We start from the raw sequence: 25,211 nt of genomic DNA, 5'->3' as shown, positions 1-25,211 counted from the left end.
CTTTTTCCTGTAAACTGGTAGTTAGACTTACAGACTTGACATGATTCAGAACCTATTTTTTGGCAGGGGTAGGTCATAGGTAGTGTTGTGTGCGTTTTTCCATCAGGAGGCATATAGTTCTAGCTGGCATCCTTTGACGAGTGTTGCCTAGGTCCATGGTTTTATTAGGGGTTGTAAAGTGGTGATATTTTAATTCTATCATACTGTCTTTGTTTCTTTTATTCATACAGAGAAGCTATGCCTTGTCTTCTATTTCCATTCAATTTATTTAGGAAAGGCAGATTAGCACCTTTCTTTACTCTTTATTTACCACTTTTCAGGATAATGAGTTCATTCTCTAGCATCCTCCAAAGGGGAACCAATGAGTTTTTATTCAGTATACCATGAATAAATTCATTTTAATGTGTTTTATTCCCTCTCAGTGATTATTTTTATTGATTCTCAATTTGTCCCATATTTGGCGAGCGTAAGCCTCAAGTTGATACGATTCTAACACCTTTGATGGCCTCCTGGCCAGCAGGGTCCTCTTGTATGAATACTGCTACATGGTTCTTTTTTACTGGGAATGGAAAAAGAGACCTTGATTTGGGTACTAGGGAAGGTTTCTGCTTATTTATTTTTTAAGATAGAAAGTGTAACACGTTTTCTTGCTGAGGGGTGTGATGCACTGCAGTGGTAAAGGTGATGTTGTAGGAGAGAGAGGGTTGCTGGAGGAATGTCTGTGAGTAGGTGAGAAGAGATAGGGTCCAATGCTGAAGCAGAGGGTTGGTTATTAGTTGAAAATGAAGAGGAGGGAGGTTGTGTAATGAGGAAGAATAAAATGGGAAATAATTGCCTTGAAAGTTTGTGAGTGACCAGGAAGATGCTGGGTACTTCTAATGGCCAACTTGAAGTCTGTGTTTATAAATACTCCATGTTTTTATGCAACCGCATCAGCTTCATGGAGGCAGGCGTGGAGTAGGTGGGAAGCTGGATTTAGCCAAAGCCAGGCTTTTGCCAGGCTGGTATGATGAGGGACAGTGAGGGAAATGGGATTTGAGCAGGCAAGTTGGCGATTATAACAACAGGTCATAAAATCTAAGTGGGGTAAAGTTGGAAGGTGGTAGGATCTCTTACTATCTGAGTCAAAGGGGTTGGAGGTTTGGGGAGCAGAAAAATTGCTGGTGAGAGAGTGATGTGCAGAGACGGGAGGTGTTGAGCAGTGTGGGATACTTACAGCTGAGATTATGGAGATGTTACAGGTCCAGGTAATGACAAGACCAAGGTATGACTGCGGCGCGGGGGGCGCAGTACAGGGAGGACAACGTCACCGAATGAGGCGATCAAGGTCAGGGTGTGAGCCAGGGTGTTGAGTGGATTGTCTTGGCTGATAGAGGACCACAAATGGCAGCAGGAGTGGGCTGAACTGTTCCATGGCCGGAGGGGAGGGGTGGTGGGAAGGCTGCTGAACACTGGCACCTGGAGAAGCTGAGGGGGGTGTAGGATGGCTGCGTGCACGACGGAGTGGCTGAGGCCTGCGGTCCCCTCCACCACCAGGTAGAGTCTTCAGCTTCATCCCCCACCTTCCTGGGACTCAGCCTTTAACACCTCCTTCCACCTTTGAACCTCTGATTCCAGCTCTCCGGAGCCCATGCCTTCTCAGCAAGGAAGACGCCTCCTCAGAGAGGTCAGGCTCTGACCTGCCATTTTCAGTTTTGTTCCAGGGAATTTGGAGTTTCCCTGGGCACCAAAGCTGAAATCGGGGGCACTCCTCCAGGTGCTCTGCCCACGTCTCCCTGAGGTGTGACTTCTCTTCAGTACCTGAGGGTTGTCTTGTTTTGTGATTTTTCTCCACTTCACCGCGTGTCCTGTCAGGTGGCCAGGCTGTGAGGCTGCCTGGGGCAGGAGACTTTGTCTTCTACAAATGCTTGCAGCTGACATAAATGCACACTGAGCCAGTGAGTGTGTCCTGTAACCTGTTAGCAGGGACGTCAGAAGAGGTGAAAGGGGAGGGGGCAGGTGGAGGGGGAAAGCTGTTGTTTTGGGGGAAATGGCAGAGCAAAGACTGGGTCTTTTGCAAAGTCAGGAAGTGTGTGTGTGTGAGTGTGTGTTTGTGTGTGTTTGGGTGGGGATGGGTGTGGGAGGGGTCTGTCCTCACCTTCCCAGGCTTCAGGGGAACAGTGAGTTTGGGGAGCATTATGGGACAGACCAGTGAGTGGGGACTTGATTGGACAGAGATGCTGATGTTGTCTGAACAATCTTCTGAGGAAACACAGTTTTGTCCTTAAAATGAATATTATTTTATTAAAACAAATAAATAAAATAAAAGTAATAAAGAAAAAGAATCAGAGCTAACTCTTCAGGAAGTCCATATGCACTTCAGAGGGGGTGTATAGCTCAGTGGTGGAGCCTGTGTTTAGCAGGCATGAGGCCCTGGGTTCAATCCCCAGTACCTCCATTAAAAATAAATAAGTAAATGTAATTACCCCCCCCCCCCAACAGAGTAAACAAAGAAACAAAAGATGTAAGGACTTCAGTTAAGCCCCACCACCCTGGGACACTGCGGGTGTCCCTTTTCTGTCCTAACTAGACTTCAGCAGGTCAGGGTCTCCTCATGCATTTTGCTGTTCTTTAACTTCATAGACCAGGAATCGTGCAGCGTGCAGGATTTGTGTGCGGTCTCCTGTGCTCCTGTCCACTTTTCTAACTCCGTGTCTGCGTCTCCGTTCCTCCCTCAGTGTCCTCCCCAGGGAAGCGCTCTTTCAGTTCACCGCGCCGACCACTAGAGGGCGGCAGAACCCGATGGAACGTGGGCTGACCCCGCAGAGCAGCCACTCTGGGTGCCCCTGGGTTACTCCTCCCACCCAGGGAGCTTCTGGGCTGCCTCTCAGGCAGCTGCAGCAGGGTGGTCCTGCTGCTTCCCTCTCTGAGACCCGCTGCTTTGGAGAGGATTTCTGGAGTGGCAGTGTGGAGCCAGGGTCTCCGAACTCTCTAGATCACGCACTCCGTTCAGTAATGTATTTTGAACATACATGCAGCTATCACTTATGCACAAATGTTACACATATTATAAAAACATACAGACAATACCTTAAAAGAAATAACATTAAAGCATTTATCATAGAACTTCTAAAATTTTTTCTACCTCCCTTCTTGCCCCCAGATCCCTGGAGCACCCCTGGGGCTGGTCATCCCTCTCTGGTCCGCCGTTCAGAGGTCAGCGGAGCTTGGAAGGGCCTGGCCCCTGTGGGTTTGACACACGAAGCCATGACCCTGGGCCTCCGTCTCCCAGCTGTAACATGAAGAAAGGAAGACTTTCCTCAAGGAGTGTAGTACAACATTCACTGAAATCAAGGGTGTAATGCTCAGAGTGAAACGGCACTGGGAGCAGGTGGACTTGAGTATTTGGTGACGGTCTGCAGAGGGCAGGGGCCCGGCCTCAGGGCTTCAGCCTACAGGTCAGTCTGCGGAGACCAGTCTCCCTGACACGAAGGAACAGGGTGTCGGGCATCCTGGGGACCTTAGAATCAGCCTCTCAGGCTTGGTCAGGTCCTCTCTTGCCTTTACTGCCCCAGGTCGCTCTCCTCTGATTCTCAGAGGCCAAAGTGCCAGGACTGCAGGCCTTTCCCATGACTTGGCATTGAACTCCCTCCTGCCAGAAGCTGCGGTTTTAGCCTTGACCCTGGGTGAGCCTGACCCACGTGGGACTGGGAGAGTGAGTAAAGTCTTCCCAGGTCGCTGACTGGGTCACCCACGTGGGGCAGTAGAAACACTCACACCACAACTCACACACTGACATGTCAGTGTCTGGGGAACGTGCCTGAGACACCCTGGGCAGATGTGCCCATTCTGGTGTCCTGTCTCAGGTACGTCAGTGCCGAGGGCCAGGAGGATCCTACCCCTTCCTTTTTCCCTCTTCCTCCCTCCCGCCTTCCTTCTGTCCCTGCCTCCTTTCCTTCCCTCCTTCCTGCTCTTTCTTTTCTTACACCATCTTTCTGTCTGTCTGCTTCCTTTCCTTTTAATTTCTTATTTATCTTTTGCTTATTTACTAGTGCAATAAAATTTATTAGACGTTTGCATTCCCCCTAGTCTCACTCATTTCATTTATACCCCTCAGGGCTTGGTGGGAGTGCCGCCCCCTCATGTTTCCTGGCATCTCAGACTGTGGAAGCAGAGTGGATTGTCTACTCAGAGGGGATCGGGTAGGTGCTGTGGGCCTGGTGGGCCGGGGCAGCGTCGATTCCTGGGAGCAGGAGAGCGGCCTTAGGGCATCCCTGAGCCATGTTTGTTTGGATATTTCAGTTTGGAGATGACAGCCTATTCTCTGCCCTCACTAGAGGGGCAGAAGTCCAGGTTCAGAGGATGGTCCTGTCCCCAGCTGTGCCCTTGGGGACTCTGCTCAGCAGCTCCCTGGGTAGAGTACCCACCATCCAGGGTCATTATGGTTAGAGAAGGAAGGAAAAATTTTTAAGTTGAGCCAAGCCATTGCCTCCTGTGTGAGCGTGCGTGTGAGCCTGATTTCTTATTTTTCAGAAAAAGAACAGGTAGAAATAGTTGTTTTAACTTTCCCTGCAGTGTAAATTAACCCCGTGAACACTTTGATTTAAGTGTCTTTTAAAACAAGCTTTATCAGACTGTGTTTTTAAAAAAGGGAGATTATTCCTTCCCATCCAGTAACATTGAAAAATCACAATTTGTTTTATGTCACCATTGTTCTATGGCTCAGGTATGTATCTGAAACTGTTTTGAAAGTACCTGAAGCAAGCAAAAGATAAGAGGTATTATATGGCTGTTAAGAAAGTAAAATATTAACCCCATTAACATTAGGAAAATCTATACTTTGAGAAAGAAAAGCCATCTGTGGCTAGTGAGCAGTCTTTGTTGGTAAAGCAGCCGGAACATGACCCTGATGCCTGGGAGAGGTCTGTGAAGTTTGCTGTTTTGTCCCTCTTGCGGTTGTTCAAGTGTCCTTCCCGGTGCTTGAGGAAACCCTTCCCTGCACTTTGTCATTTCCACCCCCTCTCCCTCCCCGTATGGAATCCAAGGGCTGGCATTCAGGCCGAGATAAGCTTTCTGTCCAGATCACCTCGGGGCATTTTGGAGTCCAGGGTCCGCTTTCAGCCTGTCCTTCGGGTGGAGTTGTGTGGCGCTGGGCGTGGGCAGGGGGCAGTCTCCCTGCAGCTCGAGCCCCTCCCTCCTCTTCAAAGCTAGTGGACTGAGTGTACTCAGTGTGTGGTTGTGAATCTGTGAGACCTGGTTTCCTCTACTGCAGAATGAGGATAATAATGACAAGCACCGGGCAGAAGGCAGGTGGAGTGGGAGAGACACGAGCCAAAGTCACTTAACCCATGACCCTCGGGCACAGGGCAGGCTGGAGGGAGCATGCAAGGTGGAGGAACCTGACGTTTCCCACTGAGGGATGTAGTTAATGATGCATTTGTGTTTGGGGTAGATGGGAAGATGGAAGGGGGCTGTGGCATCCAACCAGGGCTGACTCCATTAGCTCAGAGGTAACAGTCTTCATGTTTCTCAGTTTTCTTCGTCTTTTCTCAGGCCGAGAATATTTTCTGAAAGTGGATGAGGCTGAGTAGCTCATGTGCTGTGGAAGGGACTCCTGCAAATGAGGACAACTTAGGTTTATTGAGTGTTTTCTACGTGCTGGACCCGTGAACAGCACACACAGTGCCTCCTCTCCTGGTTTCCAGTCACTCCCCAGACGGACACAGGTGAGGGCTGTGGAGGAGACAGGGTGCCAGGAAAACCCCAGCAAGCACGTGTGTGGGGCACATAATGGGGATCAGGAGGTCAGCAAATTCCCTGAGCAAGGTCATCTGAGCCAGGCGAGAAATGAGAGGAGCGTGGATGTAGCTGCTGGCCATCGACATGAATTTGTGAAGTCTCTGGAACATTTTGGTAGATTGGAAGTAGACTGGGTGGGAGAGGAGAGTGTCAAAAAGAGTGCCCCTGCGATTCTGTTGGAGAAAACTGGGTGCCCACAGGTGGCCTTCACTGAGGTGAGGAACCTGCGGGAAGGAAGGGGCTGGAGCGAAGGCCTGGTCTCCTTGGTTTTCCTTTGGAGACCACAGAACCGGGCCTTTCCTGGTGTCCACTGGGGCCTGGCGGGGGTGGGGGGTAGGGGGGGGTCCTGAGTGGCTGTACCCAAGCCTTGGGTGATATTAAAATCTTAACAAGCCTTAGGGCACTGTCCCTTCGGTGTGGGCAGGCCCAGTGTCCTGGAGCGGGTCCTGGAACCTCCTGATGCCTGGGGTTAACCCCGTGAAGGAAAAGGAAATGAACTAACTTCCCTGATGCTAAAACCGTTTGCTGACTCTTTGTAAGGCATCCCGCAGTTTGCTTTCCTCCCTTACTGCTTTTGTGCTACTGGGTGTCCCCCCCCCCCCCCCCCCCGGGCTTCTCCCTCACACCCTTTACAACAGCTTCAGCCCAGGGGCTGTGCTCCAGGAAGAGGGTAATGGGCCCATAGTCTCAGAAGAGTGCCCAGACCCCCTGCAGTTCCCCCAAGACAGGACGGTTCATGGAGGTTGAGGGGATGTAGCAGCACCCTGTAAAGCGCTCTGATTGTTACCACCTTTTCTGTTCCATCCAGTTTCTTCCAATAAAACCTCAAGACCCCAACTCTGAGATGGATTCACAGTGACTAAGGCATGAGCCTGCCGTGGCTCCCTTTGCCTGGCAACGCAATGAAGCTGTTCTTTTCTGTCTTTCCCAAACTCTGCCTCTGAGTGTCAATCCGTTTTCAGGGCACAGAGGCCAGTTTTGGGGCAGGACCCTCAGCTGCCAGGTTGAGGGGAGCTCCTGGGTCATCGGTTGGGGAAGAAAAGAAACAGCCACATGGGGCTGTGTTTGTGTGCCATTTACCAGCAGACATGGAATCATCCCATAGTGAGCGGCTGGTCCGGACAGAGCCAGGCACGGGGCTGGGTACGGTCCTGGCTGTGCCACACACAGTGCCCTCCGCTGAGGTTAGACGCCAGCCGTCCAGGAGGGCAGCACGTGCTCACACTGTGGTTGTTGAGTCTGTGCCTGTCTGTCCCCCTCAGCGCTGTTTCAGGGCACCTGTACCTCCTCTCCATTTGCTGCTCTGATCGTGCTGTTTCCATCTTGATAGCTGGGGTGACCGTCCAGAGGGCAGGGCAGAGTCTGCGGGGAATGCTTTTTGCAAGTTTCACTTTCAAATAGTGGAAGGAGGCAGAGAAGGGCGGACTCCACTGTCCGGGATCGTTCTGACGGGGTCCCCGTGGGCTGGTATCTGCAGATACCCCTCAACCTGGGCCAGACTTGGCTTCTTGTCCCCTCTCCTGGAAGTCCCTCACCTCTCAGACATGAGGAACTCCGATTTGAACCTGGAGTTAGGATCTGGGGCTCTGAGCCACTAACTGGAGGTGCAAACTGTGAGGGCAGATTTGGGATCTCCTGGGGTCCCTGGATCTTCTAATGCTCCTGAGATTAGAGATGCTTCAGAAGTCCCAGCCTTTGTAAGCAGGTAAGTTGGTTTTGAAGTCCCTTGTGAGCCAAGAAGAGGAAGCAGGGAGCAGCTGGCTGTGAGGAGGAGGCTGAGCACATGGTGGGCCTGGGGGCAGGGGCTGGGTGGTGCTGGATGATGGTGTGGCCTCAGGATGACCCAGGACAGCCACAGTGAGGGTTGCACCTTCATTCATTTATTTCAAGGTTGTATCTGTAGCACTTCCTAAGACCGGGTCCTGTTCTAATTACATGTAGTGACAACAGTATGAATTCATGTGATTCTCATTAAAAGCTTGGGATGGAGATGCTGTTAATCTGTCCATTTTGTAGATGAGGAAACATGCAGAGAAAGTCAAGAAACTTGAGTCAGGTCGTCACAGAGAGTGGCCCAGCCTTGGACGGAACTCAGTACTCAGGCCTCAGAGTCTGCCCTGCCCAGGACCCTAAGTTGCCTCCTCCCCCTCCCTGAGCACTAAGCCATTTGCAGGTCTCTTCTGTGACCAGGACTCATTTTACCTCCTGCGCTGCTCTGTTTCCACTGGGTCTTTTACGCTGATGCAGAAATCTTCTTGAAAGATATTGAGGATGGGAGGGGGGTACAGCTCAGTGGTAGAGTGCGTGCCCAGCATGCACGAGGTCCTGGGCTCAACCCCTGGTCCTCCGTCAAAAATAATTAAAAAGCAAATGAATGAATGAACTGAATTACCTTCTCCCCCGCCAGTAAATAAATAAAATAAAAAATTGTAAAGAGAAATAAAAAAAAAAGAGACTGAGAATAAGGATTAACTTGTGAGTGGGACTGACTGGGCACCTGGGTGCAGGACCATGTCTTTGGTCCCTCGCAGGAAAGGGCCGAGTGGATTGAAATTCAGGTGAACTAAGCAAGGAACAAAGGCAGCACTGGGTGCCTGTGACGGGACCCATTGTCTCCTTGAGGAGGAGACAAACTCCGAGGCCTCTCGGTGCCTCCTGGTCCCAGCTCAGCAGCCGACAGGAGCTGGCACGTCCTCCGCGGTGAGGGGCCTGCGTCCGGGCCCTCTGTCCTGGGGCAGCACTGGTGGCTGTGAATAATGGAGAGACGGAGGCCGGTCTCTGCCCCAGGGCCCCGGTGCTGAGAAGGAAGTGCCTGTCTTTCTGGGCAGAGTGGGCTGTGCTGCAGGTGCCTTAGGGGTGGGAAGGAAAGGGGTGTTTTTTCCCAAGCAGACCTAACGGTTGTCTAGCACCACAGGGGCCTTTTAAAGGGCTGGGAGGAGCCCAGGCCCAGTGCTTTCCTGCAGTCAGGGTTGTGGGGGTCCCGCCAGCCCATCAGCATAAGGATCAGGAAGGGAAGGCCCCTCTCCTCCTGGGACTGTTGCCAGCCCTCCCCCTGCCCTCTCCCTGGGCCCCAGGGCTCTGGGCTGGCCCTGCCTGCTGCCCTGTCTCTCTCCCCAGCCCCGAGGAAATGGAGGATTTCTGCAGCCGCTCTGTGCTCTGCCATCTCACCTGCCTGCTCCTCCTCGTCCAGCTGCCCACTGCGGGGTCCGTAGGTGAGTGTCCCCGTCCCTCTTCCGGGGCCCTCTTGGGTGGATGGGAGCCACCCAGCAGCTGGGCTGGTTTGTCCATCAGGAGTGGATGGCTGTTTGAAGAGTCCCTTCTCTGGAAAGATTATGCTCCCCTAGCCGATAATTGTAATTAAATATTTAAGAACAATCTAAACCATAAAATAAGGGTAAGGGACTTTGATAATTGCTCAGTGAGGAGTTTATGATGTTTTCAAAAGTCAACTATGAAAAATGTGACAATTCCTTTCCATTCATTTTTTGTTTCCTGGCTTCATTTTATTAAGCATTTGCTCATTCATTCATTCATGCCATTCCACATACATTTATAGGGTGTGGACTTTGCATTAGGTGCTATATTTAAATAAAACAGGCACATTTCCTATTTTTATGGCGATTACAGTAGAGCAGGAAGCAATGAATAATAAAAGAAGGAAGCAAGTGTAATCTCCATTTTGTTACAAGAGATGAGAGGAGGGGCAGTGAAGTAGCCCCGGGTGGGGTGGGCAGGGGTGTGGGAGGTGGGAAGTGGGCCGGCAGCAGTGTTCAGTGAACACAGTGACTTGGGAACAAAGACTTGGAAGAGAGGGGAGTGACCCTGTGAGGATCCCCTTGCAGGAGAGAAGAGTCAGTGCAAAGCTGCCTGAGTTGGCTGGAGCTGAGTCAGTGCGAGGGAGTGAAGCAGGAGCGGGGGGTCAGAGAGGCCCTGGGGGGCGTCCCTCCTGCCTATGTTTCTCTGGGGTATCTGAGGAGCCATTGTTAGGCTGTGGGCTGAGTAAGGACGTGAGTTACAGTGAAAAGGGTTGCAGATGTGGGAGTAGGGAGAGGAAGACACAGGGAGACACAGTCTGCTGTCATCCTCCAGGGGAGAGATCATGGTGACTCAGGGCAAGTCTGGGCGGCTCAGGAGGTGAGAAGTCATTCTTTGTTTTTCTGTTTTTCTTTTTTTTGGGGGGGGGGCTGTGGGGTCGGGGTGCAGGGAGGAGGTAATTATGTTCATCTATTTCTTCATTTTAATGGAGGTACTGGGGATTGAACCCAGGACCTCGAACATGCCACGCATGCGCTCTGCCACTGAGCTGTACCCTCCTCCCTGAGAAGTGTTTCTTTGGACGTCCAGCGGGGCTCTCCTGAAGAAGAGTCGTGTCGTGGTCCATCCTCCAGGTCTGAAAAGGCCAGCGGCTCTGGAAAGATATCAGTGGAGTGAATAGTCTTTTTTTTTTTTTTAAAACAAGCTGAGATACAATTTCCTGTGGGTGATGAGAGTGAGGGCAGGTTTTAATGGAAATAGCATTGGTTTTGCTTTTTAGTGCATGTATGATCCAGCTGAGGAGAAAGACATGAACAGAAGTAGTAAAGTTTTAGGGGTGGCAGTGGAGATGTTCCTGGGCGTGGCTGAAGGATCTGAGAGGTCTGACCTAGTCGCAGGTGTGCTCTTTGCTCAGGGCTCTGTCTTATCGAAGTATCAGCCTCTGGGTGGTTCTTTAGAAATGCACATGCTGGTGCCCAGCCCCGACCTGCTGGATGAGAAGCTCTGGGAACAGGGCCCAGCAGTGTGTGATTTATAAGCCCTCTTGCTGATTCCACTTCATGCTGAAGGCTGCAAACCCCTGCGTCACAGCCCTCCATGAAAGGACGTGAAGTCAGGAGTACAGATGAGGGGATTCTCCGTGACATGATTTCTGGGTCACAGAATTGTGGTCGGAAAATCTTGCCCATATTTAGAGTCTTCACAGCTCAGTCCATCAATTCACTGCTCATCTCATCTGACACTGGGGTCTACCCACCCGATGGTGGGTTCCTTGCCCTCGGTCTATGTCTCTCCTACTTTCTTGCTCCTATGTCTGTGTCCACAGAGGAGTTCCTGGTGGTTGGCCCCTCGGAACCCATCGTGGCAGTGCTCGGCCGGGATGTTGCGCTGCCCTGTCGTGTGTCCCCGACCATGAGTGTCGAAGACATGGAGCTGAGGTGGTTCCGCTCGAAGTTTTCAGAAGCCGTGTTCATCTATCAAAACCGACAGGAGCAGAACGAGGAGCAGGTGGCTCAATATGCAGGGCGGACCTCACTGGTGAGGGACCACCTCACTCAGGGGGGAGCTGCTGTGCACATCCATAATGTCCAGGTTTCTGACAATGGGCTGTACACCTGCTTCTTCAGAAAGGGAGGTTTCTACGAAGAGGCCATTTTGGAGCTGAAGGTGGCAGGTTGGTGACTTGATATTTTTGAGTTGTGGAATATTGGGATTGGGAGCAAGTTTGGGGACCATGTAAATGGACCACTCAGTTTATAGATGAGGAACAGGAGGCACATTAATTCCTTCCATTATTCAGTGCAAATACATAGAAACCCTACTGTGTTCCACGTCCTCTTCTGTGTACCTGGGACACATCAGTGGACCAAACAAAGTTCCCTGTGCTGTGGAGTTTATGTTCTAGAGGCAGTACATAAATACTTAGATCAAGAGGTTACAGAGGATGTTAGCAGGTGGTAAGCACTTAGGATAAAAGGCCAAGTCGAACAGTGGAAGAGGACCAGGATGTGGGCGAGGAGGGCTTCAGTGTTACATGGGGGCTCGGGGTGGGCCTTACTGACAATCTGAGCAGAAGCTGAAAGGAAGTCAGGATTTAGCCAAATGTTCGCAGCAGAGAAAACACCCAGTGGGAAACCCTTGAGGTAGGAGTGTGGCTGGTTTGCTCTGGGCTCACACGGAGGCCATGATGGTTGGTAAGACGAGTGAATGGGAGGGTGATGAGAGGTGGAATGATGAAGAGATGTTCCTGGTATAGGGTGTGCAGAAAGGGTTGCTTCATGCTCTCTGTGGTGGTCAGGAAGAGTTTATAAGTAATACACTTGAATAGGCACTTGTGTTCACCAGACAATGTTCCAAAGAGTCCTTGAGTTTGATGGACGGGAACGTGAGAAAGCAGGGGGCGCAGAAAGCATGTTGATCGTGGTTCTTAGCAGTGAAGCAGAGTGTCCTGGGGGCTGGAGTGTGTGGTCCCTGAGGGGCGCAGGTAGTGGGAGTTGGGAGGAAGAGGAGAGAAGGTGTTTGGGAGGGAAGGCAGATGCCAGGTCATCGAAGAGTTTGTGTTGGGCTATGGAGTTTTGCTTCATGGCTGAGGAAATTTTAAAGGGAGCAGGGCCTGGAATGTCCCCTTTGCCAGCTGTGAGGAGGCTGGATGGAAGGTGAGCAAGGCTGCAGTCACGGATGCAGCGATGAGGCGGAGAGGATGCCTCAAGTAGAGGCAGTGGCATCATGTAGAGAGGGACAGGAGGGCTCACACATCAGAGGTTTAAAAGGTAGACTCAGCTGAGTGAGTGGATCTGGGGACACAGAATGTGTGGAGGGGAAGGGGGGCTGCGGAAACTCCCAGGGTTTTGCCTTGGCTGTTTGTTGTTAGTGGTAGGGATATTGATAATTATGTGTGTCAACTGAAGAAACATATACAACCTAAGAGCCGTGAGCTGAGTTTTTTTCAGGATCTTACTGAGGGCTCTATACTCTGGGAAACAGCCTCTCAGTAGCTCTGAAAAACTGACCCAAAGCGGTAGGCAGAGCAGTCAGTATATATAGAATTTTGGCTAGGGAGTAGGTACAGTCAAGCATGCATCTCAGTACAAATTTATTGCTAGTGACGAGGATCAGAGACCTCGGTTAATGATTTTAATGCTTTGCTATGTATGGGAAGATGCAAGAATCTAGGCTCAGTAAATTTTTTCCCCACTGAGATATTTGTAACTATCTAGGGGGCCTGTTTTTCCAAAACACAGATATACCTTATCCTGTTTTTCATCCTGAATTCCTTTTGGCGTGTACTGTCAGTGAGGGACTGCAGCGGCTAATGACTTGATCCTTGTAGAACTGGATGGTGGGCAGCATTCTTTGTGTTACATGTGTTACTTATGTGTTAGTTACCTGTTTCCATAATAAAGCTGTGTAACAAAGAGCCACAAAAATCACAGTGGCATACAACAATAACCATTTATTTACTTCAGGCGTTAAGGGAGTACAGCTGATTTGGACAGTAGTTGACTGACCTCACCTGGGCTGACTCATAGATCTTTAGTCACACTGGCGAAATATAATTGAAAACAAAACCTCCCAAACCAAAATCCTCTTGACAAAGTTAGTAGAGAAAGAAAACAGTTATATTATTAAAAGGGCATTAAAGCAGAATGTGATACACGTGACAGGCAATCTACCAAGAGATGGCAAAGACAAAAAGAACTCTCCCCTTGTATAAACCCAAGCAGATGCAACCGATTACCTAACTAATTCTCAAGTCATAGGACTTGGAAGCACCATTTGCCACGTGGTTCACCCTAAATTTTCCTGGTATTTGAGGTAATCACCCATGTTAGCTAATTGGCTTTACCCAGAGGAAAATAAATCCTCATATCTTTATGACGGGGGGAAGTTTTACACGTTGGAGCACAGTGCCCCCTGAAGTTAGGCTCCTACCCTCCCACAGGGAAGGGGAAAGTGGGAGAACCAGCTCTCCTGATGTTTGTATTTCAGAGAGATGGCCCCCAGGTTCTAGAGAAAGCCATTGCCGGGTCACAAAGCCATTGCCGGGTCACAAAGCCGGCAGAAGCCTATCTAGCTTTTCCAAAAGGATTTATATACGTTTCAAAGAGGGGAGAAAGTTCCCACAACTACAGGTTTCCCAAAGTAAACGATTTAAGAAAAAGGAGGGGGTCAACCTCTTCCCTCGAATGAAGCCTCTTACTTTAAAATTTTATTTGTCCTTACGGTCAGCTGAGGAGGTCACATGGGACCTTGGCTGGGTCTGTTCACAGGGGTTTGTTGCAGTGACTGTAGGAAAGCTTCAGCTGCAAAGGCTGTGCTCGACCAAACAGGTCCTTCCCGAGGCGGAGCGCAGCCCCAGGCGTAAGCACTTTACAGCCTCTGCTCGAGTCGTGTGGCTGATCTCCCACTGGCCGGTCAAGTCCCGTGACCCAGCCCAGGGGCAGAGTGTGGAGGCGCTAAAAAGTGTGTAGCAGAGGGTGAGCTGGACATGAAGATAAGTGAAGATCTGGCCTAATTTTCGTGATCTATCACTGACAGGGAAAAGTCACATCCTCAGTTCTGGGACTCTGAGGTTGAAGTGGGTGTGAGGAAGCCCAGCAGAGGTGAACTGTGGGTATCAGGAGGGTTCCTCAGGGGACAGGGTTGTCAGCTGATCTAATTTTGGTGATGATTCACAAAGAGAGGCAGTGGGTGTGGAAGCAGGCGCCCTGGGAGAGTGTGTGAGGTGAGGAGCGTTAGGACAGCGGTGGAACCCGGGGCCAGATTCCTCCCGCTGTTCACCTGGGTGTCAGCCGTTCCACCTGCTGACTGGGGAGAAGGGCCCCAGGCCCCGAGTCCCTGTAGGTCTCCTTCCTTCTGTTCCCCGTGTCAGGGCCACTGCCTTGCTCCTTGCAGGGGGCAGCCTGTCCCCAGAGCCCCCAGAATGCAGAATGGGTGGCTCCCCCTGCAGTTGTGCACATGTAATGCTGCCGGGGTCCCCAGCAGCCACGCGGCCCCCCTGGGCTCTACATCTTCCCTCTTGCAGGTGTGGGCTCTGCCCCTGCAGTGCGCATCACAGGCCCGGAGGAGGACGGGGTCCGCGTGGTGTGCACGGCCTCGGGGTGGTTCCCGAAGCCCCAGGTGCAGTGGAGAGACCTCCATGGAGGGAAGTTCCTGGCGTTCTCTGAGGCCCACGCCCAGGATGCTGAAGGGCTGTTCAGTGTGGAGGCCACTCTGGTGGTGAGGGACAGCTCTGTGGGGAATGTGACCTGCTCCCTCCTCAACCCTGTCCTGGGCCAGGAGAAGGCCATGGCCATTTTCATCCCAGGTCAGCGCTGCTCCCAGCTTCTGGCAGGGCGGGAGGAGGGCCGGGCGTTCCTGAGCGTGCCAGGCTGGGCCGCCCCGGGCTGTGGCCCTGACGGGGTCTGTGGCTGGGCGGCAGCGCCCTTCTTCCCCCAGGCGTCTCCCTGGAAGCTGGCTTTCTTGGTGAGTCTGACTGTGCTGATGATCCTGCTCCTTGGGGCTGGATGTTACACCAGGAGAGAACATTCCACAAAGTTGCAGGAGGTTGCGAAAAAGAAGAGTCTGTGCCTGGATAAGGAGCAGGACCAGCGGGAAAAGGAGGAGGCGCAGAAGGAGATCGGTAAGACAGGACAGCGGCCATGGCTGGCGAGGGTGGCAGCCTGTGCTGAGAGGGCCAAGGTGACTGCAGGGCCGAGTCCTGGGCTCCAGCATTCCAGGGAAACCCAGGCCCGGAGTGGGTGGCTGGGGAGATGCAGGGAGGATGGCCGGAGCCGTGGAGGCTCGGACGTGTCTGGAGTGGGAACGTCTTCCAGGTCACATACAGAGAGGTGGTTTTTGTGGGTTCTTTTTCTCAGGGATGGGAGTTCATGCTTTTTTTTTCACTCTCTTTCAGGTGAACTCCAGGCCCAACTTGGTGAGTCCTGCTTTTCCTCCTGAGCTCTGTGCATCCCTGTCGTAGGAGACCTGCTGGTTCTCAGCTCACCTGTTTCCTGTACGTTGCCTTTCAGCCTGGAGGAAGTCAGTGTACCTGGCTGGTGAGTGACTCTCCAGATGTGCTTGGGTCTCCTTTCCTGCCTGTGCCAGGGCACCACTGTCCTTGTTTCTGTCTAGATACCAACATGTGGACCCCCTCCCCTGGGGTGGACGTGGAAGCTGGTGGGAGGCAGAACGCAGCTCCAGGGGTCTCCCCGATCTGGGCTGCTCTTTCCCACCCAGTGCTTGCGAGCCTGGCTGTGACGGTGACCCCTGGGGCCTGCCATGCACCCGGGGTCTTATTCCAACCCTGACTGACCCGCTATACGGATAGTTTCAAGCCTTGAATGCATCTGGTTTTCAGTCAGTACCTGGAAGCCAAAACCATGTGCACTGAGATGTCATTAAAGGAGCTACAAAAGAAGGGGGTGATTAAGTTTAGGAGTGTGACTTCCTGTCTCCATCTCAAAACACCATCCCAGAAGAGTCCAGTCTCTCCAGTTTCTGTGTGTGCTGATCAAAAAGTGGTTTTTGGGAGAGGGGCTGGACTGAGCTGACCATGCATGGGAATGTCATGGGCTGGGCTGTCAACAGCCCAGGAAAATGATGTTTGTGTCTAGAAATATTTCATCTAAGAACGATTGGCTGCTTTTACCCCAGAGCTCACCTCACATTCCTGTGCTTATATAAATCCCATTTCAAGTGATTTCCCAAACATCTTTGACAGAAAAAGACTGGATATGAGAATTCTTTCTTAGAACAATGTAATAATTTGTCTTTTATTTGTTTGATCCATAGTGGCAAAAATGAATGCAGATTGTATTTTAATTTTTGAGGTTTTTTAATGTTTTAGTGGAGGTACTGGGGATTGAACCCATGACCGCAGCATACTAAGCATGTATTCTATCACTGAGGTATATTCATCCTTACCAAAAATGTTTGAGGTTTTTGAGCACAGAACAACTAAGTAACTTGCCAAAAGTCGCATCGCTGCTGCGGGACAGTGGTGGAACTCAGCCTGCAATGCAGGCCTCCCGCCCTGTGGTCCAGGGGATTCCGCATGGGACCTGCTGTCTGCGTGTGGCAGGAGGTCACCTCCGCTCCAGGCTCTCCCCCACTGCAGTTAGTCTCACCTGCAGAGCAGAGGGGAGGCAAGGGCCAGTGGAGTCACGCTGAGTGGGCTGGTTCTAGCTGAGGTCTCACCAGGGTGTGTTCCCTTTCAGCCTGGAGGAAGGCCCAGCTGTATGCAGGTGAGTGGCTCTGAGTTCCTGTGGCCTCCCCTTCCGAGCCCCGACTCTGCCCTCTTCTCCATCAGGAGCCCCCACACCAGGGAGGGGTTGGTGTTCTGTCTCTTTATCACTTCTGTAACCTCCATCCGCAGTCTGCAGGGACTCCTTGTGGGAACACAGGTCTGCCTCCATTCTGGGCTATCACCCTGCAGGTCACTGTTAGGGTTAGCAACATTCTCCCCAAACTCCTTGTCCAGCTGCTACTTCTTGTTGGTGCAGAGACAATGGAGCGGTCAGTTGCGAGGGGAGATGGCAGCAGCATAATGAGTCAGGAATCTCTCATCTCGAGAAGATTCCAGAAACCATGCTTGCCTGCTTGGGACTCAGGTTTTCCTACGGGAGCCTTTTGGTTCTTGATCCCTCTTGCTCCAAAACTCCTACTCTGTTTGGATCTACTTTTGGTTTTCCCGCTTCTTTCTTGTCCTCTGGGTATTGGTCTTCTCTCTGCTCCTTGTGCTCTGACTCCCTGTCCAGGCTGTGTTTCTTCCTCCAAGTCTCCTTGGTTGCTGAAGAATTAGTTGTTGTAGAACAAGTTTTCTGAATCTGGGGTCCAGAACCCGTGGGATGTTTATGGATTCTTAGGATGAGGGTCTGTGAAAGATCAGAAATTATATGCAAAATCATATGTATATGTTTGTGTAACAGGAACCAAATGTAATAATCGTTCTCTCCTTTTCTGTGAAATCTTATTTGCTGATAAGCTCATTCCTTGTTGGGCGTATTAGGGGCAATGTGTGAGGACTGGGAAAGGAGCAACCTAGGGGAATCAAAATTGTTTCCCACAAAAAGGGTGGGGAGCAAATCAGGGAAAATAAGAGCAGAAGGAGGAAGAGAGGAGGCAATGATGAGGAATTAGAGTGTCTGAGATTCTCCTTATAGAGATTTGGGGTGGCTTGGAGGGTGGGAGAGAGACCACAAGTCACAGCCATGTAGCTCTGAGTTGGGGAGCACACGGCACATGTACAAGTTATTTCAGTGCATAAAGGGTAATCAGCTCTTCGATACGTCTTTGAGAAATTTCAGTAAAGACACTTATTTTAAAACCATTTTAAAGGAACTGCCTAATTGAGTTTGCCTCTGATAATGAGACCACCTCAACCTTGTTGTGGTGGTTGGGGCAGAAGTGTGGTGCGGGGATCCTACTGCAAGGGGGGGTTGTCCCAAGGCCCCATCATCTTTGGGGTGAGTTAAAATCTGTACCCTCTGAACCTGTGTTCCATGCCCTTTCCCTGCTAAGAATGTTTCTTTTTATGGTCAAGACTATAGACTGTGAGGGATGGAGAGAAATATACCAAGGGGTGAAGGAAGCCTGGGGACCGGAGGTGTGAGGAGTGAGGATCCCACCTTAGGGATTGCTACTGATTCTCCCTGGGACTTATATGTTAAACCTGAGGGTCAGATAGTCTTCTTTTACCATCTACCCCATTGTCTGCCTGATTAAGGAGCATGTGTTTTAATGTATACCTTTCATACACCTTTCTATTTCTGTAAGGACAGACCTCATTACACCAGAATCAACATTTTTATATTGACAGAATCATAGTGTGAGGTGATGAAAAGTCTGACGTCTTTTATTCACAAAATTGAAAAAATGATTTGCAACTTACTGATTTTCTGTGAAAATTAAGTGAAGAATAGCAGAACATTGGACACATTGTAGAGTTTCACAAATGCCAAATCTCTTTTCTCCTCCTCCCCTTTCTTCTTTGGTAACCTCTGCTGGTTGTGATATAGAAGTCTATGTCTGGTATCAACTAGTGCCTTTGTGAAGAACAAGTGAATTAGAGTTCATTTTCTTCTCAAAGGGTCACATGGGTCAGGCCATTTTGCGTGATCTTATTTCCATCAAGCAAATCAACAGAGATCGAAATGTCAATTTCTGCATAAACCTGTATTAAGTGGAAATAGAGGTCATATATTTATACCCCAAATGTGCAAGAAAATGTCATTTACTTATTTCTATAAAGATTCTAACCTTGTTCCCCAGACTCCACCCTGTTGGAGGCAACAGCTCTCCCAGTGCAGACATTTCAGGGTCCTATGACTTTTATAGGTTTTGCTTTGCCCCACGAGCTTCATTTCTTCTTCCTAAAAGGGAGTATGAAGGTTGGAAGAGATCATGTGGCTCTGAGTCAGTGGGGTAGGGGTCCCTTCACTCTCCTCTTAGTTGCATCAGACCATCACTGTGTGGGGACTAGCCGGAGCTGGCCCTTAAGATGCTTGGCTTGGGGTCTGCTGAGGAGTGGCAGGTCCTGTGCTGCTATTTGGGCTCTGTTGCTCCCCCCATACTGGTAACCCCATCTCAGGATCTTAATCATGTCTGTAATGTTCCCTTTGCCACAACACATTCACACATTCAGGAGTTTAGAACGTGGACATCTTTGGGAGCCTAGCACATTGAGTTTCTCCTGGAAGCTTCCAACCTTTCTGGGCAGTTACTGGGGGCAGCAGATGACTAGATCTAATATTTTGGGTTCTCCTTTCCGTATAGGGTTGTTTTTGCTTCACTACCCTGTGAAAAGGTGAAGAGAATTCGTTAGTGTCTTTTCCTCTCACTGAATATATGTGTTTCTCACTGAACATCTCTCCTTCTTTCTTGAAACTTCTCTGTTGCCTCCAAGCTGGGTAAGACCTCCCTGATGCTCTGTCCTGGATTGTTTGTACACAAGGCTTGTAGTCATCCTTTGATTCAGTTCAGCCAAGTTGTATTCTGTCTACCGATGTCTTGGAGGTAACCTGCACATTCAGCTCAGTTCTTGATCATTAAATGGAAGCCTTGGAAATTTTGATCTCCCCAATTCTTTCTCAAGAAAACCTAGCTTTCAGGATAGATGTATGACTCGGGCCTTGAGAAAGCATTAGTTCATAGTAAAATCTGGGCAATGATGTTTATGTTCAAATTGACATGAAGCCTCTCAGTCCCTTGGTATTAAGGTTTGTGGCTTAGCCTTCATGAGAGGCTGCAGCATGATGGTTCTGTGTGTGTGTATGTGTGTGTGTGAAAAGCAATAAATGCATCAGTTGAATGTTTCCAAGGCATTTCTCCCTATAAATCTCTCATCAGTGTGTTTCAGTAGATTAGATACCGACCCTATTGTGTATAGTCTCTGAAACTCCCTGAAAGGAAACCCGTGGTTCTCTTGTAGATTGGCGGAAGGAGAAGTTCCAGGCCTGTGAGTGACTGCGTGTCCTTTCTGAGTATTCCTACTGCTGTCCTGGGTCCTCCCCTTCAGTTGTCTGTGGTGATACAAATGCCAGCGTCATCGGTGCTGGTGGGATGGGATGTGGCCGTGATAGTCACATAGTTGGGGCTGGTGGGTGTGGCTGACTTTGGATGCTAGGTAGAGATGCTTCAGTCCTTGGAGTCCAGGCTGGTCCTCAAGGGCCCTGGGACATACCTAACCCCCAAATCAGCCTTGTGGTTCGTTCTCCTGCCTGGAGGGCCATGGGCTTGATTCACAAGTTTCTAATCTCAGGCAGCTTAGCCTTCCCCTGACGCAGCTGGGAGTCCAAGCTGGGGGGTGTTTGGGAGATCTTGTTATGGGGCAGGGGAAGGCCCTGTATGACAGGCAACTTTCTCTGCAGGTCCTGTCACTCTGGATCCAGGATCTGCCCATTCAGACCTTGTCATCTCTCATGAAAAGAAAACTGTGGCCTTGAAGGACTTCAATAATGCCTCATCAGACACCTGCAGCGTACTGGGCTTTGAGGGCATCACAGCCGGGCGCTGGTACTGGGAGGTGGAGGTCAGGGATGGAGACAGAAGCGCGTGGGTTCTAGGGGTCTGTAGGGAAGGTGTGAACAGGAAAGGTTGGTACGTAGAATCACCAGATAGGGGGTTCTGGGTTTTGGGTCGATTTGAAAGTGGATACTGTGCCCGTACTAACCCTACAACTGATCTCTTCTGTAGGCAGTTTCCCCACAAGGTGGGGGTGTTCCTGGACCATGAGGAAGGGGATGTCTCCTTCTATAACATGACTGATGGCTCCCACATTTTCTCCTTCCCTCAGGCTTCCTTCTCTGGGGCCCTCTTTCCATACTTCATGCTTATGTCAGGAGATGTGTCCATGACTGTCTGCTCCATGGCGGGTGGGTCTGAGGGGCTCCCTGTGCCCCTTAACAGTTCTTCTCTGGAGGAGCCTGGGAGCCTCCCAGGGGAGGGATTCTGCTCAGGCTGTGGTGCTGATGCTCTCCTGGGGGCCCAGTCTCCATTACTCCCCTGCAACCCTGGGGCTGCATCCCCATAGGGCCCCCTCACTGTCCCAGACCCCTCACTGTGGCCCTTCCTGGGGCTGGAGATCCCATGTGATTAAGACCTCTGAATGGACTGTTGATCGCTGGGAGTCTTGCCCACCTGCTCTGGAGACAGACTCCTGGGCGCATGGTTAGGAGGAGAGTCAGTTCATGCCATGTGCTCAAATATCAGATTATAAAAGTTGACCCTTGGAGCTGGTTTGGGGATAGGGTACATTTTATTTTGGGAAGTTGTTTTTCTTTGGGTAATGAAAAATATTTCATGAGGTTTATATACTGTTTGGATAGGATAGGTGATGAGAGGTTGAATTACTCTGCAGAATAAAGTGGTATTTCCTTTATCCAATTTGAGTTTGTGCAGAAGAACCCAGAGGCTGACAGTGGGTCTCCAGCTCTATTTGGGGGATCTGCACTATCAAGCCAGAAAAGCTGACCATCCAAAAATTTCCAGGGAGTTGGGTGGCTCCTGAACGTAGTCTGGTATTTTTATTTTATGTATTTGATATTCTGAGATGGATAAAACACACCCATTTTCCTTTTGTTTAAATTGGCTTCTAGTCAGTTGACATTGTTGTGTCAATTTCTGGTGTACAGCATGGTATTTCAGTCATACATATACATGCGTATATTCCTTTCCATATTCTTTCTCACTATAGGCTACTACAAGTTATTGAATATAGTTTCCTGCGCTATACAGTATAAACTTGTTTATCTATTTTATACATAGAAGTTAGTATTTGAAAATGTCGAACTCCCAATTTATCCCTTGCCACCCCCTTTCCTCTGGTAACCGTAAGTTTCTTTTCTATACCTGTGAACCTGTTTCTGTTTTGAAAACAAGTTGATTTGAAACACACCGATTTTCCCAAACCTCAGTAAATTTCCATTACCTGTGAAAAACTTGTACCTTGTTTATTTGAAGAATTGAGGAGAAAGATGTGGGTTTTTAATTTTTGTCAATAGCAAGTGGAAAATAGAGAGTTTCTGTGTGAATTAAGATATAAACGAAGAGAAAATTTTCAGAGGCCAGGGGAATTGCAGAAAGCTTTGAGCACGAGCATGGAGCCAGCTATTAGCGTACTGTCTCTCAGGACTCCCGAGTCCAATGGTAAAGGTTAATGGAAAACTACAGCAAAGAAAGAGAAGCAGGACTGTTGAGGACTGAGACCTCTGGGAATGGAGGTGTGGTCACTCAGCCAGGTGGACAACCCTGACCTGCTCTGGTTCTGCGTGAGAAGACGCAGAAGGTGGGAAGTGGAAGAAGTCACGGGTCCCGATTCTGCCCTGTGACCAGTGACAGAAAGAGGACTTTAGCAGCCTTGCATGTTTTCTCTTTCTTGTCATGTGTGTGAGTGTGTGTTGATTTGTGTTCATGTTCCAGTTTCTTCCTCTCCCTTCTTCTTTCCCTTATGCTTGTATTCAAGTTGTTGCAGGTCATGTTTTTAATATAGTCTTTGGGGACCCGAATGATCCAAGGCATTGTGACTGTGTTTGAGGAGTAGATAATGGAGCAGTGTTGGCTCCCATTTCTGCGAATGTCTGTCTTCTCATTTTGTGGGAAGGGTGAGAAATTGTGCAGTTGTAAGTGGAGCTTTGTCTCGATGGGTGAGAAGGCAGAGTTGTGTTATTATGTGGAAGCTCAACTGTGTGTGTGGCAGCTGGGTGGCCAAAGTGTGGACTGTGCTCATTATCAGTTTGTTGCCTCTTGGTCCCCAATCTACCCTGTATTTCCCCTGCTTTGTGGTCCTGGAGCTGAAGCCCATAAACATCTCCTCTCGCATGTGGCGCAGTGTCAGTAACTGAAGGGGACACTGCAGACACAGCAGAGGGCAGGGCTTGTCTTGTCAGTCTGATGCTGTTCTTCTGGATCCTACGATGGGACAGCCAGTGGCCTGCACAGGGTCCAAGATTTCTCTTTTTTTTTGTGAACGTGTCTAGCATCGCAGCAGGCTGTTTTCCAGAGGCTTGCTTCCCGTGGAATCTTGCAGTCCTCCAGTGGGTGGTGTCCTGCCCAGCAGCCTTGGCTGGTGACACATTGGAGAACTTCTTCACTTTCCAGGGGCTACAGTCCCCTTTTGCCCAACAAGCTCTGAATCCCAGATCCTCTCTAACAAGAGTTTTCTCCCAAATTTCTCCTTTGCTTGGGTGTCTGCCTCAGCCCTAGAGGTAACGTGTGCCCCCCATGTCTGCTGTTCCTCTATTCCTTAGTGTTGGCTTTTTTCCCCTTCTTTAATAGTTAATTAGCTTTTCTAGTTAAGAATTTCTCATCTAATTTTCCCTGTTCAAATGACTTGTGTGGCTTCTGTCTCCTGACTGGGCTCTGACTGACGTAAAATCTGAAGTGCAGTGTAGCTTGGAGCGGGGCCCTGCCGTGCCCCCAGCGTGTGGAAGGAGTAGTGGAGGCGCTGACAAGCTCATTAAAGTGGTTCAGCCCAGCAACAAAGTCACAGAAATACATTCTTGGAGTGTTTGTGTGGATTTTAAGTATTCGGTATGTTAATATATTTTCCATTATGCTTATCCCCACTTCCATTTGTCTTGTACCTTTATGATAGTGTATTACTTTTGGGTGAGCTATCGGCATATTTCTCTCAAACTAGAGGAAAAAAAAGAAAGGCACGCATATGATATGAATCATCCACACAAAAGAAGAATAATCTTTGTAAACAAGAGGACTAGTTGCCTGAGTAATTCCAGAAAGAATAATAAGAAGTTCCACTATGAATTTTCTGCCAAGGGAAGAAAAAAGAACCGGGGAAAACAAGGCAGCAGTGTAAATGGAAAAGTATTTCCCTCGACTCAGAATGAGTCACCGTTGTTTTCAGTGTGAAGAGGGAGATGCTAACTTTTGTTTGCTTACGAGACCGCTGTTCCATCTGAGTTGTTCAAGCACTGAGTAGGATTTTCATGTTTAAAATGCATGTTTCATTTGTTGCGACCCTATTTATAATGTTATGTACATTATTGTAAACTTTACACGTTATATGTCTACTTTATGCATGGGGCTGTCCATCCCAGCCATGGAGCTGTACTTGCGAAGAAAGATAAAGGATTTTCAAGGGTCATTTGGACCATACATAAGATTTACCTTCCCAGGAACCACACTCTTTGTGTAAGATGGGGCTACATACCAGTGGCATTGCTGTGGAGAAACATTTATTTTTCACCTTGCCCTCTCCCCTGAACTCTTTCTGTGGTTCATTGCTCATTCAGTTGATGCTCAGGCTCTCTCTCCAGTTTAAATGGAATGTGTTCCATTAGTTGGTCTCACAGAATACTGTTCCTTAACTTCTGAGTAGTTATTTCAATTTACAGTTAATCCTGATTATTTGATTGATGCTGGGGTCTCCTCCAGAATATAAGTCCCATAGGGGACATGCATCCCCAAAGCCCGAGGTTACAAGGGCTGTTACATTATGGTTACTTAATAAATATTTGTTGAATGAATATAACTGCTCATGTTTCCCTCCTTGTGTTTGCTGCTAGAAGCTCAGGTTAATTTGTGGCTTATATATTTCTAATAATTGTAAATTTTGGATATATACTCTGTCTTGATTTGATTTTATATTTTCATTTTCCTTGACTTCATCTCTTCAATTTATTTTCCCTTACTCATTTATTTGGATGGAGGTACTGGGGATTGAACCCAGGACCTTGTGCATGTTAAGCATGCATTCTACTACCGAGCTATTACCCCCGCCCCTTCATTGCTGTTTTGATAGCATTTTTAAAGAGTTGTTCAAAATTGTTATTTAGAATAAGGTAGCTTATAAATAAATATGCAGACATACAATCAGCCAAACATGAGTGAAATATTTCATGTAGTTGAGGAATTGGACTTTCTTGATCACAACCTTCTTCTCATTTTCTCCTTTTTGGCTCTGTAATGCCAAACCCTTCTGTTCTGCTGTCTCAATCATTTCTTTTTCTTGCAGACTCTCCTTGTACTGGCTTTTAAAATGTTGTTTCCTAGGATTTAGTCTTAGATTCTCTTCTCTTTTCCTCCTAGATATTATTTCCCATCCGTACTCTAGAAGTCAGCCCTCACCCACATACTCGTGACTTCCACAGCTACGTATCCTGTTCAATCCCTTTCTCAAACTACAGAACTCCCTTTTCATTTAATTTCTAGACACCTGAGGCATCATGTGTCTAGAAATA

General features: G+C 49.2%; 1 protein-coding gene across 5 annotated transcripts; it reads left to right on the top strand.

Annotated features, from left to right (window-relative positions):
- Positions 1-4,095: 4,095 nt before the first annotated feature.
- Positions 4,096-24,595, top strand: LOC116278350 (butyrophilin subfamily 1 member A1-like). 5 transcript variants are annotated; one of them, XM_072945296.1, is made up of 11 exons: positions 4,096-4,181; positions 5,533-5,705; positions 8,896-8,990; positions 10,859-11,206; positions 14,558-14,839; positions 14,954-15,154; positions 15,428-15,448; positions 15,543-15,569; positions 16,731-16,757; positions 19,943-19,969; positions 20,382-24,595. In XM_072945296.1, exons 3-11 carry the CDS (start codon positions 8,906-8,908, stop codon positions 21,041-21,043), a joined length of 1,680 nt encoding a protein of 559 aa, XP_072801397.1. In that variant the 5' UTR covers positions 4,096-4,181; positions 5,533-5,705; positions 8,896-8,905; the 3' UTR covers positions 21,044-24,595. The 5 variants fall into 5 exon arrangements, with proteins under 5 accessions (XP_072801397.1, XP_072801398.1, XP_072801399.1 ...); XM_072945295.1 differs by lacking the exons at positions 4,096-4,181; positions 5,533-5,705 and adding an exon at positions 6,440-7,483; XM_072945297.1 differs by lacking the exons at positions 4,096-4,181; positions 5,533-5,705 and having other exon boundaries at positions 6,437-8,990; positions 14,558-14,751; positions 14,971-15,154.
- Positions 24,596-25,211: the final 616 nt, after the last annotated feature.

This window comes from Vicugna pacos, chromosome 20 (genome assembly GCF_048564905.1).
Source record: "Vicugna pacos chromosome 20, VicPac4, whole genome shotgun sequence".
Classification (NCBI taxonomy): domain Eukaryota; kingdom Metazoa; phylum Chordata; class Mammalia; order Artiodactyla; family Camelidae; genus Vicugna; species Vicugna pacos.
Note: the sequence above shows the minus strand (reverse complement) of the source record. Positions and strands in the feature narration are given on the sequence as shown.